Here is a 19202-nt window from a genome sequence, read left to right as displayed (position 1 = left end):
CAGGGAAATGTTTTCGAAAGCCATGGAGGTAGATGAGTGAGGGTGGCTGGAGAAGACCCTGGGACACCCTGCAGGTTAGGGGAGGAGGAACCAGCCAAGAACAGGAGGAGGTGCTGTCAACCAGGGGAACAAAACCAGGAGGACGTGGCATCCCAGATGCCAAGGGAAGACTGTTTCAGAAGGAAGACCAGCAACTGTGCCACATGCTGCTGAGGGAGATGAAGACAGACACCTCTGGATTTGGCCATGGGAATGTCATCACTGACTTTAAGCGATAGGGGTGAAACCTTGACCAGTGAGTGCGAGGGAGAACCAGAGACAAGGCAGTGGAGACAGTGAAAGCAAACCTGAGAGGCTCACTGTCAAGAAAGGCGGAGAAACAGGGTGACAGCTGGGGCGGGTGTGGGGGAAGGTGAAGGTACCTTGTCTGTGTGATTGCTTTTAAATGGGAGAGATGGCAGTCATGACAGTGATCCAGTGGAGGGGAAAATGACAATGCAGGAGAGGGTGGATTGATAGTGTGAAGTCTTCAGTCAGGGCATGGAGTGGCTCCTGAGCTCGGGTGGAGAGGTTGCCTTTTGATGGGCACATGGAAAGTTCATCCAGTTGTCAGGAGGGAAGCAGGACTAATGGCTACAGTTGCTACAAATGGGAGGATCATAAGGTGGTAGGAGGGTGTGTGAGTTCTCTTCTGATTGCTTCTATTTTCTCAGTTAAATAAGGATTTCAGCTGAGATGAAAGGGGAGAGGATGTTGATGGTTTGAGGAGAGAAGAGATGTGAAGCTGTCCCTCAGAGAGTGGGAAATGAATTAACGGGAATGCTGTGGCACTGCCAGGCAGCATTGGTCCTACCAGGGGTTTGTGCTCATGAATTTACAGTAAGATCAGTGTGGTTGTGGGTTTTCACCCAGGAATCTGTGTGGGTGGGGTACAGAGTAGGCAGAGTTATATTTAACCATGGCTGAGGTTTTTCAGGGAGTGTGATGTGTAGGCAAGAGTGAGGATCCAAGGGTATGGTTACAATGACATCTAAGCCAGCCACAGCAGGAAGGCAGGATGTGAGAGGCCCTCAGGGACTGACAAGGGACTGATATGGTGGACAGGGTGCCCTGGGTGGAGTGAAGCATTAAAGCCAGGGGACTAGAGGGCATAAGCTATTAAGAGAGGCAGTGATGGCTGAGAGCAAATACTTGCAACTGAAGCTATGGAGACAGTGAATGTAGACATCATGACAAAGCCTAGGTGTTAGGCATTGCAAGCCATGGAATCTATCACAGCTCCTCAGATCTGCCACACGGAAACAGCCGAGGACAGTACATAAATGAATAGGGATGACTGGCTCCAATGAAATCAAATTTACAAAAGCAGGAGCTAGGCCACATTTATCAGTGGGCTCACTTCCACCCCACACTGGATCTCGATGAGTGGTAATTTCTGTCCCCTCCTCTAGAGTATGTTGTGAGAGTCGGTGGCCAAGGACATGTGGAAGATAAGGTCACTGGAATATAAAGAAAGAAGGCCAAGGTCAGGGAGGCCAGGGGCATAGAGGCCAGGTGTGGGCAGAACCATCTCTGTGGGTTAAAGCACCGAAAGTTAATGTTGAAGAAGGTGACAGTTTTCCAGGATCCGGTGAAAGGAACCAAGGATGTTGGAGTCGGGAAATCCAGTGATCCACACTCTAGTGAAGGGAGCCGTGGTTATCAGGGGAGGTATTGGGCACATGTTTCCAAGTTTCTGAGGTTGGTTTCTGGGCACAGGGGAGGAACAGAGATCTGGAAGTAGGAATGAGGGGCCAGGAGGACTCTGCCTCACCTCCATCTAACCGAGTGGCAGGAGGGTCGTAGGGGAGATGATACCACTTAAAGAGGGCTTCAGGGTTCTAGTTAAGAACAAGGAGGGGAAAGGAATGTTCAGAGAAGAGACTCAGGATGGAGAGGGTTTTGCTGCTGTCAGACCATGAGAGCACAGAGGGAGGGCCTGAGAGGAAAGGCAGTGGGGCAGTGGCAGATGAGGTCAGATTAAGAGATGGCTGCATTGCTGTAGCAGGTGAAGATCACAGGTAGCAAGGTTCCTGGAAGGCCATGGTGACTAAGGACAACTGAAGGTAAGGCATGACTGAATTACACCTGGTGGGCCCCTAGGAGAGGGTGATTGGTCAGTTCTGACGTTGGGATAGGTATCTTAAGCAGAATGTGATTGGGTGGTGGTAGGGATAGAGGAGGATGGGGTGAGGGTCTCATCATGGCCTGGGGGACTGTGGGGTCTACCCCGACAGCCATTAGTCTTAATCTTGGGCGATGTCCAGGCCCACAGCAGGTGGTGGGCAACTTTGCCAAAAGTAGAACTTGAACTTTCTGAGGCTAAGACTGGAAAATGAATGGTTTCAGCTGATGCATTTGGCTAACAATGGACTATTTTTAGGAAAAAACACAAATGGCTTTTAAACATCAAAGTGATACAGTCTAACTCAGAATTAGAGACAGGCAAAACGGAACTCCAGGAGTCTCGTTTTTCACCTATCAGAATGAATGACGGTGATCTAGAAGTTTGATACCACATGGTGCGGGCAGGGGAGCAGGGAAACTGTTCTCCTGCCTTGTCTATTGTCTGGGAGAGTATAAAATGCTACAGTCTCTGAAATGGTATCCATTAAAATTGCATACACTGTTTAAGCCAAAATCTTCCACTTCTAGGAGTTTATCTTTCTGACACATACAAATGGGCAACGAATACGAAGGATATTCGTTGGAATAATCTGGAAATAATCTAAATGTCTGCCAGTAGAGAAGTGATTAAATAAATTATGATACATCCGCATAATTGTGCAGGGGTCAATTACCTTTTTTTTTTTTTTTTGAGACGGAGTCTCACGGAGTCACCCAGGCTAGAGTACAGTAGCTTGATCTGAGCTCACTGCAACCTCCACCTCCCAGTTCAAATGATTCTCCTGCTTCAGCCTCCTGACTTGTTGGGTTTACAGGCACCCACCATCACACCGGCCAGTTATTTTTTGTATATTTGATAGGATGGGGTTTCACCATGTTGGCCAGGCTAGTCTCAAACTCCTGACCTCAAGTGATCCACCCTCCTCAGCCTCTCAAAGTGCTGGGATTACAGGTGTGAGCCACCATGCCCGGCCCAGTAAGCATTTTATACAATGGGCCAGACAGTATAGGGTCCAGGTTTTTTGAACTTTCTAGTAACAGCTCTTCCTCGTAGCCTGGAGGCAGCCATGGACAATTTGTAAAGGAACACAACCAGAGAGCAGACTGAATTTGTGGACCCCTGCAGCACACATTAGGCACCCACAACCGAAGGCAGTAGTGCTCTCTGCATTGGTACACAGGGTACAGTGATGAGCAGGTATGCTAAGATGCCACATTTGTGAGGTTTTTTGCTTTCTGTTTTCTTAAAGCTCTTCTGCTTCTCTGTGTATCAGTTGTCTCCTGAAGGGTAGGCAAATCATTCATACCAATGCTTGCCATTAGGGAGTGGGAGGGGAGTTGAGGGTGGGCGGGGAGTGAGGTCAGGTCATTGCTGGGAGGGAAACAGGGTCAGGAATATGCAGGGAGGCTCAACCATTGTACTACTGAGATTTCTGCTGTGGGCATGTGTAGATCTTCCAAAGGTAACCAAGGAAACAATAAAAGCCATGCTATTTATTGAGCTCCTGTTGTGTACCAGACATTGGCAAAGGTGTGGGGATCTAACAGAAGAAAGCAAGCAGGTTCCTGACTTTGTGGTAGTGGTCTGGCAGTTCCAGGGAAGTGAGGGAAAGGGTCACTCAGCCTTCAACACGTACACATGTGGCTGCTTTGGGGAGTCGCTGTGCCTCCTAGTCTGATGTGGACCCTTGCGTGAGCTGCCCCAGCCTCTGTTTGTCCCCACTTTTCCCACATTGTCATCCAGTGGCCTGTGTCTTCCACACCTGAGGGAGTGGGCATCTTATGGACAGAGACCATGTCTCAGTTATTTTGGTTCCCCAGCACCCAGCATAGAACCTAGTTCCTGATCTCAGAGGCCCCTCAGAACTGTCTAATGAATGGAGGAGCAGCCCTGGCTTCAAGGGCTCCCGGAGCTGTGAGAATCAGGGATCCGCAGATACTGGGGACCCTCAGGAACATGGCAGGACTCAAGCAGGGAGGAAGGTTGTGAGCCAGGGGCCAAAGTCTCTGTTGGAGGTGGGCAGAGCTGGAGGAGTTGTGGAGGGCATTGTCAGGAGGCAGCAGTGCTGAATGAGGCAGCCTCTGCCTCGTGGAAGTTTGAGGCATGGAAGAGAAGAACAGCCTCTGCCTCGTGGAAGTTTGAGGCATGGAAGAGAAGAACAGCCTCTGCCCAAGAGGGTTTCCAAGGAGACCGAACTAGGGGAGTCAGGCGAGTGGCCAGGCTGTGAGCAAGGGATGCTACAAACCAATGGGCTTCTTGTCGAACCTGAGCCTGACTACCCCCACCCCATGAGAGCTGTCTCTGGCTGTGTGCCCTTAGGGAGATTGCTGAGGTTCCCTGAGTATCACTGTGCTCATTCAACAGCATTCATTTCTCAAGCATTTATGGAATGCCAACAGCTGGACCAGGAATGATATTTACCTCATCATTAGACTCCAGCCACGGGGTTGCATGCCTTCCACTTGGTATTAATATCTCGTTATCCTCACAAGTCCCATTTTACAGATATGAAAACTGAGCTCAAATAAGTAACTAGCCTGGGGTCATCATTGCTGGTAAATGCCAGAGCTGAGAAGCAAACCTAGATCCAACTGGTAAAGTCCTAGGTACCATCACACCCCCTCCAAAAAGGGGAATCGGACCCTGCCGTGCTTCTGTTGAGCACAGAATGGGGACCTGGTCCCCAACCCCTTGCACTTGGAGACATTCAATCCTTGTTGGTTTCTTCCCTCTATCCCTAATCTGTGTTTTCCAGGACATCATCCCCTTTGGCAACAACCCCATCTTCCGCTACCTCTTTGGCTGGATGGTGCCTCCCAAAATCTCCCTCCTGAAGCTGACCCAGGGTGAGACCCTGCGCAAGCTGTATGAGCAGCACCACGTGGTGCAGGACATGCTGGTGCCCATGAAGTGCCTGCAGCAGGCCCTGCACACCTTCCAAAACGACATCCACGTGAGTGGGGCAGGGCAAGGAGGGCGCACCAGGCGCATTCCCTTGGAATCCATGGTCTCCTCCCCTGAAACCTGTGACCGACCTTGGGCACACCTGCCCTCTGGGCCGCAGTTTTCCCAACTTTAAGATGAGGCCTACTGAGGCTTCAGCCCGCTCAGCGATGGCCTCCCTGGGAGAGGAGTCGTAGGGCCTGGCAGTGAGCACTCCCATGACCTGCTCCAGTTGTGTCCTCCAGGGTAGTAGAGTCAGGGTGTTCTCAGCCAGGGCTCGGGGGCAGGGAGTGAAGCCAAGAGCACCTTGTGGGGGTGGTCTTGAGAATGCTGCAAAACCATTTGGGTGGATATGAGCGGGCCAGCCATGAGCCTGTTGGAGAAAAAGCACCAATACCTACCTCCTTGGTCTACCCAGGTCTACCCCATCTGGCTGTGTCCATTCATCCTGCCCAGCCAGCCAGGCCTGGTGCACCCCAAGGGAAATGAGGCAGAGCTGTACATTGACATTGGAGCATATGGGGAGCCGCGTGTGAAGCACTTTGAAGCCAGGCCCTGCATGAGGCAGTTGGAGAAGTTTGTTCGCAGCGTGCATGGGTGAGTGGCCCAGAGTGTAGTGTGGTCCCTCTAACTGAGAGCCCCAGGGGAGTGAGGCCAGCTCTGTCAAGAACCAGGAGCCCCAGGCCTGATGAACTGCTTCCTCAGGGCCCCTGGAGCTGTGGCAGCCTCTGGGTCAGGAGGTGAGTTACGAAAGCTGGGCGGGGTGGACTTGCAGGACCACTTGCCCTCTTTTCCCTGCACTCCCTCCTCCAGTGAACACATCACCCCTCCCAGCTGCTCAAGCCAGAAATGGGAGTCACCCTACTCACCCCCTTGGGACAGGTCATAGGTGTGGGCTTAGCTGTGTCCAGGGCTGACTGCTCCAGATGGAAAGGCCAAGGCTAAGGAGAGAGGGATTCCTGACTGTGAAAACCATGGAGAGGCTCAGGACACAGGCTTGCCCAGAAACAGCCTGAATAAACTATGGAGTGGGACACAGACAAAGCCAGGAGAAAAGAATACTGTATGATTCCTTTGATAAAAGATTCCCAAAAACACACCTGAATCCATACTAACAGAAGCACATCAGTAGTTGCCTTGGTGGTAGCAGAGGAAGACGGATAACCAAGGGGCACGGGTAAAGTGTGGGGCTGATGGACATAGCCACAATCTGGACTGCAGTGACCGCGTACCTGTGTCAAGCTTATCCAATTGTACACTTTAAATACGTGCACCTTATTGAAAGTCAGTAGCAATGAAAGGAAAACAGCCCCATCAGGGGAGGCACCTGTGCCGTTGGCCAAGCAGAGGGGCAGAAGCCCAGCAGCCTGAGTTCTACTTCTGACTCTGCCTCCACTGCTAAGATACCTAACCCCCAAGCCCCAATTCCCTACCTGCAAAAGGGGGATAGGAATTCCTGCACCATCTTCTTCACCAGGTTCAGGGGGTTAAACAGGGAAACCTTCCAAAAGCCCTTTCTGGGCTTCAGAGCGAGCGGTTGGGTTTCTCTCACACCTCACGCTCCATGCGCCTCCTGGCGTCCTCACCTGCTTCTCTGCCTCTGCAGCTTCCAGATGCTGTATGCCGACTGCTACATGGACCGGGAGGAATTCTGGGAGATGTTTGACGGCTCCTTGTACCACAAGCTGCGAGAGAAGCTTGGTTGCCAGGACGCCTTCCCCGAGGTGTACGACAAGATCTGCAAGGCCGCCAGGCACTGAGCTGGAGGCCGCCTGGAGAGACGGATACATGTGAGTGGTCAGGCATCTTCCTTTCACTGGAGCTTGGCTGCTTTCCCAGATCCACGCTTTCAGAGAGAAACCCCTCCAGAAATCCCCCTCTGACAGCCAACACCACCTTCCTCCTGGCTTCCAGGGGCAGCCCAGTGGAATGGAAAGAATGTGGGGTTTGGAGACAGACAAGCCTGAGTCCAGTTCCCCGTTTAGAACTCATTAGCTGTGTGACTCTGGATGAGTCCCTTAAACCCTCTGAGCCCGTCAGTTGAAGGGGATAGTAATACCTACCTGCAGGTTGTCATCTGAGTTAAGCACCAGTCACACTGCAGGTGCTGGGTAAGTGCTAGCTCTTGTTGCTTCCCGTTCAGCGTCACATCTGCAGTGGAGTCTGAAAAGGCTCCACGTCAGGTCACCTGTGCACAGCCGTGGGCCATGGCTGGAATGATGAAGGGGATGCCCTGGAGTTGCCCTGCCATCGCCTCCATCAGCCAGACGAGCCCTCACAGGAGAAGGACAGCTCTTCCGCACCCTGGGGTCTCAGGAGGGCAGCCATGGGGCAGGGAGGCCCAAGATGTCCTGTGCCAAAGCCAGGTCTGAGGCCAAAGTTCTCCCCGCCATCCTTGGTGCCGTCCTGCCCCTTCCTCCTCTATGCCCCGGCCTGCAGGCCCACCCCAGCCACCACTGAGTCCACTCGGAGGGGCCTGTGTTCCTGGAGAAGGCATTCCGGGTTGAATCCTGCCCTAGCCTCGGTCTGGGACACCTAAGTGGAGAGAGTGGTCTGCGCTCTGAATTGGATGCAGGGGACCTGGGCTCATTCTTGGCTCACCAACGCTGCTGGCCTCATCTTGTCCCAAAACCCACTTTGTCTTGGTGGGAGTGGGTCTGCGCTGCTCTGCAGCATGGGGGCTGGGGAGTGGACAGCATCAAGTAGGAAAATGGAGTCCACCATCATGTTTCTGTGGGATTCTCACTGTGGGGCTGGAAGAAAAGAGCATCAGCTTGATTTCTCCAACCACTCATCTCTCTTTTTTTCTTTCTCCCACCACTCCCCACCCCAGCTGTAGTTAATTTCAGTGCCTTACAAATCCTAAGCTCAGAGAAAAGTTCCATTTCCGTTCTAGAGGGAAAGGAACCTCCCTAGGTCCTTCCCCTGCTTGCTATAACTCAAAGCTTGGTTGTTTATGCAACTCATCTTAAGAACTGCCCAGCCTCAGCTGAAAACCCAAATCTGAGAAGGAATTGTCATGTAAGGGAAGCTGGAATTAAGGGAGCTGAGCCAGTCATGGTTGTGAGGTGTGAGTCGGAAGACCTAGGTTTCAGTCCCTCCTACCGTCAGCGAGCTGTGCAAGGTGGGCAAGTCCTTTGTCCTCTGAGCTGTGGTTTCCTCGTCTGTCACATCACTACAGACAAGACCTCCCTGGAACCCTTCTGATTGTCTTAGATACTATGGTTGCAAAACCCATGGAAAGCCTCATTTGGGTGGACAGTCAGAGGAAAAATAAATGATCTAGTGAACATTTGGGGGTTATCTGCCATTCAAGATCCTTCCTTCAGCCCCAAGGCCAGCTCCCATCTCGTTTTCAGAAAGGCTTATACCTGGCTTGCAGGGAAGCATCTGCCTTGTCATTCCAGGTCCCACAATCCTCTTAGAGTCACGCTTTGACTGAAGAGTGTTCACCCATTTCTCCCAAGGCTTGGCACACTGCTAGTGTCTGAGCACGGTCCTGTGAGGGCTGGGGGCGTTCAGGCACTCGGAAGGCAAAGGAACCACCCGACCCATTTGACCTCTGGAGGGGGCAGAAGGAAAAAACCTCATTCTCTATTTTGCAAAGCATGTGAATTCTGGCATTAGTTCTCATAGGAGACCCCTGTGCTTCCTTGCTCGGTGCAAAACTGATGATTCTACTTGCTATAGATGAATGGTTAACACGAGCTAGTTAATCCAACAGTGCCATTGTTTCGCCAGTGGAGCCTCCATCCCTAAGCCACTGGGACCGTGGCCAGAGATGCCAGCAACCTCAGTCGCCCTTAGTCATGTAACCAAAATCCAGACCTTACCCACAACCTGGGGCTTGGAAGGGAAGGTGTTTTGGAATCACACCCTCAGGTTAATGTTGCTCCAGTAAAATCTTGCCTGGAAAGAGGCAGTCTTAGCATGGTGAGCTGAGTTCATGGCTTTTTTTTTTTTTTTTTTTGTAGCCAGTCCTGTCACTGGCCATCCATGTGATAGTTTTGGGTGGAGTTAAACTTGTCCCAGGGGGCAGTGCATGTGGAAAGTATCAGAGTAAACCTCTCCCCTCCAGAGCCCTGAGTTTCTTGGCTGCGTGAAGGTTTTCTGTAAAATCAGAATTGTAGCCAGTGTCTTTGGCCAGAAGGATGAATAATTGGATATTACTGAAAAGGAGGGGTGGGGATGGGTGTGGCAGTGTATGGTGTGTGCTTTTTATTTTCTTTGGTCATGGGGACCAAGGAGAAAGGCATGAGTCTCCCCTATCAGGCTCTTGCAGCTGCAGGCACTGTGTCTACTGTCTGGAACACATGACCTCGTGGCTGTGAGGCTGCTGCTTCTGTTAAAATAAAAGTATGGCCTGGAAGCTGGCGTTTGTCGTTTCTTGCTTGAGGGACCAAAATGTGGAGTCAAATCTGGGCTCCGGTGCAGTCTGTGCCATTCCCCAACTCAGTTGCTCTTACTGAACCCATGAGCCCAGGGGCAAGGGATAGAAGAACGAGTTTGTTTCTATCACCGTCAGGGTGTGATTGGAGGATGTGTCGAAAGGATCCCTCTATGTGCACGGTGGTAAGCAGACCAGTGAGAAGGCCACCACTGCAGTCCAGGTGATAGATGATGGTGGTGGAGGCCTGGCTTTGTCACTTGGTTGTGGCCAATTTCAGCAAGTTAGTTAATCCTGTTGAGACTACTGTCCTCATCTACAAACTGGTGGACCCACTAGCTATCCACTAAAATGCATTCCTCCCTTTGGACACACAGCTAGACTACCTTTCCTAGCCTTCCTTACAGTCACTTGTGTCCTGGTGTTAGGAGTTTTCCAGTGGAATGTAAACAAAAGTCATAACCTATATGAGGTCTCCTGACACTCCCCTTCACTCTGCAAATGACAACTAGGCCATAGGTGGTAGGAGAGTCTTACATCAGAAGGAACCTGGATTCCTCAGACGCTGCAGGAGGAGTGCTTATGGCCAGAAGTTCAAGACCAAGCCTGAACAACATAGTGAGACCTCGTCTATAAAAAACTTTTAGAAAATTAGCTAAGTATGATGGCAAGTATCTGGAGGCCCAGCTACTCTGGAGGCTGAGGCAGGAAGATCGCTCCAGTCCAGGAACTTGAGGCCAAGGTGAGCTAGGATTGTACCACTGCACTCCAGCTGTGGTGACATGGAACGAGACCATGTCTCAATAAATTAGGCATTTATCTGGGCTGGTGCCTGAGAGCCCAACCCAGAGCTCCTTGTTTTGCTGGGCTTAGGTTCTAGACTGGACAATCTGTATGTTGCTGCTCCCAATTCCAAATCTGAATCTTAGCAGCAGCTGTCTTACAAGCCTCAAGCCATGGGCCTGGCATCGAGACCTATGAGAGGAAGCAAGAGGGCCACCTGAGGCGCCTTGGCTTGGTTTAGCAACTTTCTTACAGGAGGGTGTCGGGAATCTGTTCACTACCTGACCTCATGGAAGCTGAAAGTAGAAGAGGACTCACATGCGTGTCCTTGGAACTTCTAGTAACCTCACCCGCAGACCTGAAGTCTGATCCATCTTGGAGGAGGGGTGAGAAAGGTGTTTATGGGAGGGGGTCAGTGGTGTGCTGGGTCTGGCTTGTACCAGCTTACAGGGGTCATCATGCACTCCTCCTTCCACTTCCATGTTCAGTGACATTGGCAGCCTGAAATTACCCACAGCAGGAGCATTTTCACCACAGAAATTAGCAGCACTACAAGTCAGGGCTTGTTTTGTTCTGCCTGTTGTATTAATCAGTGTTCTCCAGAGAAACAGAACCAGTAGGAGATACACACATAGAGGCATGCATCGCTTAACAACGAGGATAAGTTCTGAGAAATGTGTCATAGGTAATTTCATTATTGTGTGAATATCATACAGTGTAGTTACACAAACCTAGATGGTACAGCCCACTACACACCTAGGCTATATGGGATAGCTTATGGCTCCTAGGCTGCAGACCTGTAAACCATGGTACAGTACCGAATACTGTGAGCAATTGTAACACAATGGTAAGTACTTATATATCTAAACATAGAAAAGGTACAGTAAAAATACAGCATTATAATCTTATGGGTCCACCATTGTATATGCCGTCTGTCATTGACCAAAATGTTATGCATCACATGACTGTATGGAAAGGCAGACACATGCAGAGACAGAGAAACAGACTTATTATAAAGTATTGGTTTATGTGATTATGGAGGCTAAGAAGTCCCAAGATCTGCAGTAGGCAAGCTAGATACCCAGGAAACCCAGCGATGTAGTTCCAATCTGTGTCCAAAGGGCTGAGCACCAGGAGAGCCAATGGTGTAGGTTCCAGTCCAAAAGCTGGTAGGCTCAAGACCCAAGAAAAGCCCATCTTTGAGTTCAACTCTGAAGGCAGGAAAAGCCTGATGTCCCAGCTTAAGCACTCAGGCAGGAGGAGTTTCCTCTCATTCAGTCCTTTTGTTCTGTTTGAATCTTCAGTTGATTGGATGAGGTCCACCTGCATTAGGAAGGGCAACCTGCTTTGCTCAGTCTGATTCAATGTTAATTTCATCCAGAAACACTCTCACAGACACACCCAAGATAATATTTGGTCACATGTCTGGGCACTCCATAGCCCTGTCAAATTGACACATAAAATTAACTATTACAGGCTTTGTTTTGTTTTGAGAGACAAACATTTACCAGCATACCACCTAGCAGAGACCTCTCCTAATAAGCCCTCCAAATCCAAGCTTAGTAGGAAAGGTGGCTCTTGCACCCTGGCTCTGGCCTCAGTACATTCACCTCTCAGGCTTCTGAACCTTCTACATCTCTCATCCCCCACTTCCTTGTTCATCCATTCTCATTATTGGTGAACCCCCATTCCCTGGCTAATGCTGCAGTAGGTCCAGGAAAAGGGAGTGGATCCACTGAACCTGGGAACAGGTGTAAACTTTCTGAGAAGGAGGAGCTCCAAGGGTCAAGCTGGAGAAGGTGAAACTGCCTTCAGGGCCAAAGGACTATGGCAGGGTCTGAGCCCATGGGACCTGGATTTGCTCAGGCCCAGGGCAGGCATCGAGCAGCCCACAGCGATGAGGGTGGGAGGACCTGAGCTTTGAACAAAAGGAGCTTCCCAGAGCTGTGCCCAGGGATGTTGTGGACTCAAGGTAAAAAACCAAAGACAGCACAGTACTGTATACATGGTGGTCAGAACCATCACCCTTAGGTATTGATAAGAGCCTAACACAGCAAACAGAGTCCCATTCTTTAACAATGTTTACTAAAACAACCACACCGTGCAACCAATGTAAACTTGTTCCTCCTGTGGGCTTCAGCTTCTTGTAAAGTAAGCAGCTATGCCAGCCATGTTTCACCTTGCCAAGGCATTGCAGATGACCAGCCGCCCGTGCCCACTAGCTGATCTTCAGAACCTGGTTGCAGCAAGACTGCCTACGTGTGACGCCCACTCGTTACCTGTGGTCCATGTTGGAAAGTGGTGCTGAAGGCATAGTAAGAACCTGGGTGTTAAGTCTGGTGGCATGGCTTATAAAAGGCTCTTTGGCCTGCTCAGGGTTTCCCACAACCTGGCAGCATCTCACACTGGAGTGGGAGAGATCACTACCCTTCTGAGCAAGCAGGGAAGTGCTAGAACCTGATGTTAACTTTTATAAGATTTATGTGCTGGAGTGTTCATCCCAGTCACCTGCAGAACCACTTCAAGAGACTGAACGAGAATGTGGTGGTGATTAAATATTCATTTAATTTTTGGCTGTGGAGCTCTTTTTTTCCCAAACAAAAGCTTTTAGGGGAAGTCCAATATATAATGAACATGGAGCTACTTTGAGACAAGCTGGGCCCCTGTGCCCTCCTTCCCCAGGGTGGCAGCCCCAGCAGAGCCCTGCTAACAAACTGCAGAACTCCATGCCCTCTCACAGCCCTGCCCAGGCAGGAGGGCAAAGGTCACAACAAGCCAGATTTCAGCTCAACATCCAAAGGACCCTTTTACAATTCTAACTGCCCTGCACTGGGTGGGTGCTGCCTGCCACTGGGCGGGTGTGCAAGGAGAGGCTAGACAGACAGATGTAGTCACTGTCGCAGAGCAGAGCAGTGGTCACCAAATGAGGTTCCCAAGCCCAGGGTGTAACGACAGGATGATCCATCGGATGCCTGAAAAAATGTTAGTGTTTGTCTTGGTTTGGGTTTCCCTAGAAGCTAACCCTAAGACAAGGGTTTGAGTGCAAGCAGTTTATTTGGGAGGTGAGGAAAGCACCAGCAGGGGATGGGGAAGGGAGGACAGCCAGTAATGGGTTCATTCTCAAGCAGGTTACCACTGGGGGCCACTGACGTATAACTGCACTGGGAAAACTGGAAACCAGTGTAAAATATGCATTTCAAAGGTACATCCCTGTACCCCAAAACCTAAAATGCAATAAAAAAATAAAATTTAAAAAATAAATAAATAAATAAATAATAAAAATAAATTTAAAAAAAGGTACATCCCACAAGGGGTGAGGGATATACACCAGCTTCCCTCAGTGAGGGCAGCTCCAGAGCGCTGTGGAGTCCCTAGCACTTCTAGCCCTCCAAAGGCAGCAAAGCCGGCCATGGTAGCCAGAGAGCCGTTTGCTCCATTATAGATGCGTGTTCCTCCCCAGCACACATTATTTTTGTAACACACATGAACTCATTCTTATCTCATGGCAAAATATTTTAAAAGAATTACTTAATTTAAAGTTGTGGCCAGGGGTCAGAGTGATGGCTCATACCTGTAATCCTAGCACTTTGGAAGGCTGAGGCTGGCAGGAGTTTGAGGCCAGGAGTTTGAGACCAGCCAAAACCCCATCTCTACTAAAAATACAAAAATAGCTGGGCGTGGTGGCTCATCCCTGTAGTCCCAGTTGCTTGGGGGACTGAGGCATGAGAATCGATTGACTCTGGGAGGCGGAGGTTGCAGTGAGTCAACAACGCGCCACTACGCTCCAGCCTGAGGGACAAAGCAAGACTTTGTCTCAAAAAAAATAAGTTGTGGCCAGGCTCAGTGGTTCATGCCTATAATCCCAGCACTTTAGGAGGCCAAGGTGGGAAGACTGCTTGAGCTCAGGAGTTTGAGACCAACCTGGGTAACATAGCAAGACCCTATCTCTAAAAATACAAAAACATTAGCCAGGCGTGGTGGTGCAGCCTATAGTCCCAGCTACTTGAGAGGCTGAGAGGTGTGAGCATTGTTTGAGCCCAGGAGATTGAGACTGTACTTAGCCATGATCACGCCGTTGCACTCCAGCCTGGGCTGGACACAGCAAGACCCTGTCTCAATAAATAAACAAAGTGGTTACACAGGTTTCTCTTATAAAAATGCAAGCATTACAAATTTGCTGACCTTCTCTCTCTTTTTTTTTTTTTTTTTTTTGAGATGGAGTCTCACTCTATCACCCAGGCTGGGCTGGAGTGCAGTGGCTCAATCTCAGCTCACTGCAACCTCTGCCTCCTGGGTTCAAGCAATTCTGCCTCAGCCTCCTAAGTAGCTGGAATTACAGGTGCCTGCCACCACGCCTGGCTAATTTTTGTTTGTTTGTTTGTATTTTTAGTAGAGATGGGGTTTAATTTTTTTTTTTTGTATGTTTAGTAGAGATGGGGTTTCACCATGTTGGCAAGGCTGGTCTCGAACCCCTGACCTCAGGTGATCTTCCTGCCTTGGCCTCCCAAAGTGCTGGGATTACAGGCGTGAGCTACCACGCCTGGCCTTGCTGACATTCTCTACAGTGACAGTGACTGTCTATGACAGCCGACAGACATATTTGAGCAAATGTACTTATTTTGTAAGATAAACAGTCTCTCTAAAAAGTTGTATTGCATATATTTTAACTTGTTTAATTACTTTTATTTTTATTTGTAATTAATTCTACAGAAAAGTTGCAGTGGTAGTACGGCAATCCCCCTCACCCACCTTCCCCTGATGTTAACATCTTCTACATGAACTAAGATAGTTGTACCAGTTTACATTTCCACCAGCAGCGTATGAGAGTTCCACATCCTCACCAACACTTGGTATGGTCAGTCTTTTTAATTTTAGCTATCCTAATAGGTGGGTAGTGGTCTCTCACTGTGGCTTTAATTTGCATTTCTTTAATGACTAATGACGTTGAGTTTATTTTCATGTGCTTATTTGCCATCTGTATATATTCTTGGTAAAGTGTCTGTTACATCTTTTATACATTTTTTATTTTGTTCTTTCTTATTATTGAGATATATATGAATTCACATATATATTCTGGACATAAGTCCTTTATTACAGCAGTCCCCAGCCTTTTTGACACCAGAGACCAGTTTCATGGAAGACAATTTTTCCGCAGGTCAAAGTGGGGTGGGATGGGGCAGCGGGGAAGTATGGTTTCAGGATGAAACTATTCCACCTCAGCTCATCAGGCATTAGTTATATTCTCATAAGGAGCACGCAACCTGGATCCCTCACATTTGCCGTTCACAATCGGGTTTGGCTCCTGTGAGAATCTAATGCTGCGGCTGATCCGACAGGAGGCGGAGCTCACCCACTGCTCACCTCCTACTGTGCGGCCTGGTTCTGAACAGTCCCTGGGGAAGGAGGGCACAGGGGCTGGCCACGAGGGCGGGACTCTGGCCTCACCCAGCTTGATTCAAAGTAGCTCCATGTTTTATATTGGACTTTCCCTAAAAGCTTTTGTTTAAGGAAAAAGAGAAAAAGAGCTCCACAGCCAAAAAAAAAAAAAAAAAAAAGAATAAATGTTTCATAACCACCAAATTCCACTTCAGTTTCTTGAAGTGGTCCTACAAGTGATTGGGTTGAACACTCTGGCATGTAAATCTGAAAAAGTAGCATCAGGTTCTTAGTACCTTTCTGGTTGCTCAGGAGGGAGTGATTTTTCCCACTCTTAACGTCCAGGTTCTCAGAATGCCTTCAGCACCCACTTGCAACATGGACCACAAGTAACAGAACAGTGAGTGGGCATCACACGTAGGCAGTCCTGCTGCAACCAGGTTCTGAGGATCAGCTAGTGGGCATGGGCAGCTGGTTGTCTGCAATATGTTGGCAAGGTGAATAAAGATGGTTTTATTTCTTCAGAAACAGTTGTTTTGTCACAGGTGAAAAACTGCTTTCTGGGTTTTTTTTGTTTTTTTGTTTGTTTGTTTGTTTGTTTGGGTTTTTTTGAGACAGAGTTTTGGTCTTGTTGCCCAGGCTGGAGTGCAATAGTGCAATCTTGACTCACCATAACCTCCGCCTCCTAGGTTCAAAGGATTCTCCTGCCTCAGCCTCCCGAGTAGCTGGGATTACAGACATGCACCACCATGCCCTGCTAATTTTGTATTTTTAGTAGAGATGGGGTTTCTCCATATTTGCTCAGGCTGGTCTCGAACTCCCGACTTCAGGTGATCCACCCGCCTTGGCCTCCCAAAGTGCTGGGATTATAGGCATGAGCCACCACCATGCCCAGCCTTTTGAAAAACTGCTTTTTGTAAGACACTCGTGCACTGAAGAAAGTGTTTCAAGTATTTTTTTTATCATTATGTGAGCTTTGTGGATGAGGCTGTAGTATCCCAGTGTCCTCTAGGGACAACCTGCTCCCATTCTCACTGACATAAAACAGTGAGGGAAGGGGGCCCACAAGGGCTGACTCAGCGGTGAAGCCAATGTTCCCTATGGCTGGACATTGCTTGAGGTCAGCAGTTTCCTCATCAGTGAGGCCCTGCTAAGCGTCCAGAAGCATCCTGGGATGGCGATGGGGTGCTCCTGGAGAGTCCTAGAATTGCCGTATAATAAATGCTACACTCTCCCACCACTTTCTGAACTTTAATAAACAAGGAGCCAAGCACTCTGGCTTTAGAATAGAAAGGGTCCCACAAGTGTCTACCACATCCCATCCCTTCAGTCCATCTGCTATCTGGCCCCCATGTTCATGTCACTGGCTGAGTTGAGTTGTCAGGATAATTGATCTCCTGCAACAAGATATCTGCCCCCAGCTGTCCCGGAAGACACTGTGACCTTCAGGTATACGGCAAAGGTGATCTCCACAAGCCTCTCCCCTCTCCCAGGCACTCTTGTGTGTCCTTTCCCCAAAACCCCCCACTCCCACACCCATGCTTTCCCATGCCCATGCTCTCACCCCCAGAATTGTTTTCAGGCCTTTGGGTTCTCCGGTCACTGCGAGCTGTCCTTCACATCTGGCTTTAAGGAGTAGGATCTGAATTGTAATTCACAGTTGGAGGGCACTTCCCCTTAGTAAATGGTGTGATCCTTTCCCTTTAAAAAGAGAGAGAAATTAAATATGGAAGTGATCCTTTGAAAGGGAGTGAGCTCCTTATCCCTGGAGGGACACCCACAGGGGATGAACAGGTACCCGTTGATTATGCTTCACAGAAGATCCTACATTGGTGAGAGGCCAAAATTGATGACCTCTAGACCTTTACAACAAAACAGATTCTAAAGATGAGATTCCACCAATTCACACCCAGTTCAGCTCATTAAAGCACCCAAGTTGGCCTGTAAGCACTTCAGGTATAAAATCATAGATGATCATCTAACTCAACCCTGAGAGGAAGACCAAGGGTCAGAGAGAGAAGGGAACCTACCTGAGGGCACCTGAAGGCCAGCATCAGGGCCTCAGCCTCCCATCCCGTGAGCCCTTTGAAGATGGCACTTCCCTAAGAACCCTTTGCTGTGTGTGTCAAAAAGCATCTGCCAGCCCTTACATTACAGACTTTATGTGTCTGCTTGTTGTCTGTCCTCCCCAACAAGACGTGAACTCCATGAACACAGGACTTGGATTTCTTCATCGGTATTTCCCCTATGCCTAGATCGTTACCTGTGCTTAACTAATATTTGTCAAAGGAGGGAGGACTCACCAGGGTAAGAGGGGTCTTTCCCACCATCCAGTGGGCTTCCATGCCTCCTGTCTCTCTACTCCTCGCCATGCCCATGGCCCCTGGCCCGGCCCCGTGCCTCATTTCTCATCTCCACCATTGAGGCAGCCTCCTTGTCTCTGTCCCCGTAACAATCCATAATACCATAAGCACACTTTTTTTTTTTAACACCGGAATTACTTCCCATTAAAATCCTTCTGGATATCTGGGATAAAATATTTGCGAAACACATATCTGATAAAGAACTTATGCCTAGAATATCTAAAGAACTCAAAGCTGAGTATAAGAAATCAAGCAGCCCATTTGTTTAAAATGGGCAAAAGATTTGAAAACACTTCACCAAAAGAAGACATCAGAGGATGCATATGAAAAGATCCTCAACATCTTGTCACCAGAGAAATGCAAATTCAAACCATAATGAAATACACTATTAGAATGGCTAAAATTAGAAAAGAAAAAACCCTGACAATACCAAGTGCTGACAAGGATGCAGAACCATTAGACCCCTCATACATTGCTGGTGGGAGTACAAAATGGGCCAGCCATTTCAAGATAGTTCAGCAGCTTCTTATAAAGTTATATACACACCCACCAAATGACCTAGAAATCCTACTCCTAGATATTTACAGGAGAGAAATAAATACATATGTCGACGTGAAGACCTGTATGTAACCGTTTATAGCAGCTTAATTAAAAATTCCCCAAACTGGAAACAATCCAAACGTCCCTCAACTTGAGAATGGATAAACAAACTGTGTCACAACCTTACAACGCAGCCCAACTCAGTGTTAAAAAGGAATGAACTACAGATACGCACAGCAGCATGGCTGAATCTCAACAGCACCATGTAACAAAAAAGAAAAAGATACAAAATTCTACACACAGATGGCCCCACTTATATGACATTCTGGAAAAGCCATAACTCCAGGGATGGTAAAGTTGCCAGGGGGCAGTGGGAGGAGTGGACTGACTACAGATAGCACAAGTGGGATAAGAATATTCTAGATCTTGCCTGTGGTGATATGCATGACAACTACATGCATTTGTCATAGAATTGGGCTGGGCATGGTGGCTCACGCCTGTAATTCCAGCACTCTGGGTGGCTGAGGCAGGTGGATTGCTTGAGCCCAGGTGCTCAAGACCAGCCTGGGCAGAATGGCAGAAGCAATTCTCTACAAAAAATTTAAAAATTAGATGGGCGTGGTGGTGCACACCTGTAGTCTCA

The 19202-nt window shown here is 48.9% G+C and overlaps 2 protein-coding genes across 2 annotated transcripts in view; one reads left to right on the top strand and one right to left on the bottom strand.

The window, feature by feature from the left end:
• Positions 1-9479, top strand: part of DHCR24 (24-dehydrocholesterol reductase) — a 33697-nt gene extending 24218 nt beyond the window's left edge. The window contains exons 7-9 of the mRNA XM_064372396.1: positions 4923-5120; positions 5529-5707; positions 6717-9479. Of these exons, the coding sequence (XP_064228466.1) occupies positions 4923-5120; positions 5529-5707; positions 6717-6870 (531 nt within the window). The 3' untranslated portion in view covers positions 6871-9479. The remainder of the gene's footprint in view (positions 1-4922; positions 5121-5528; positions 5708-6716) is intronic.
• A 1379-nt stretch (positions 9480-10858) lies between these two features.
• The window catches only part of CIMAP2 (ciliary microtubule associated protein 2), a 30667-nt gene continuing 22323 nt past the window's right edge, over positions 10859-19202 (bottom strand). The window contains 2 exon segments of the mRNA XM_064370521.1: positions 10859-11603; positions 17221-17357. Coding sequence (XP_064226591.1) covers positions 17285-17357 — 73 coding nt within the window. The 3' untranslated portion in view covers positions 10859-11603; positions 17221-17284.

This window comes from Aotus nancymaae, unplaced genomic scaffold, assembly GCF_030222135.1.
Source record: "Aotus nancymaae isolate 86718 unplaced genomic scaffold, 86718_ANA_hifiasm-v0.15.2.pri h1tg000007l, whole genome shotgun sequence".
Classification (NCBI taxonomy): domain Eukaryota; kingdom Metazoa; phylum Chordata; class Mammalia; order Primates; family Aotidae; genus Aotus; species Aotus nancymaae.
This window is presented reverse-complemented; position numbering and strand designations above follow the sequence as displayed.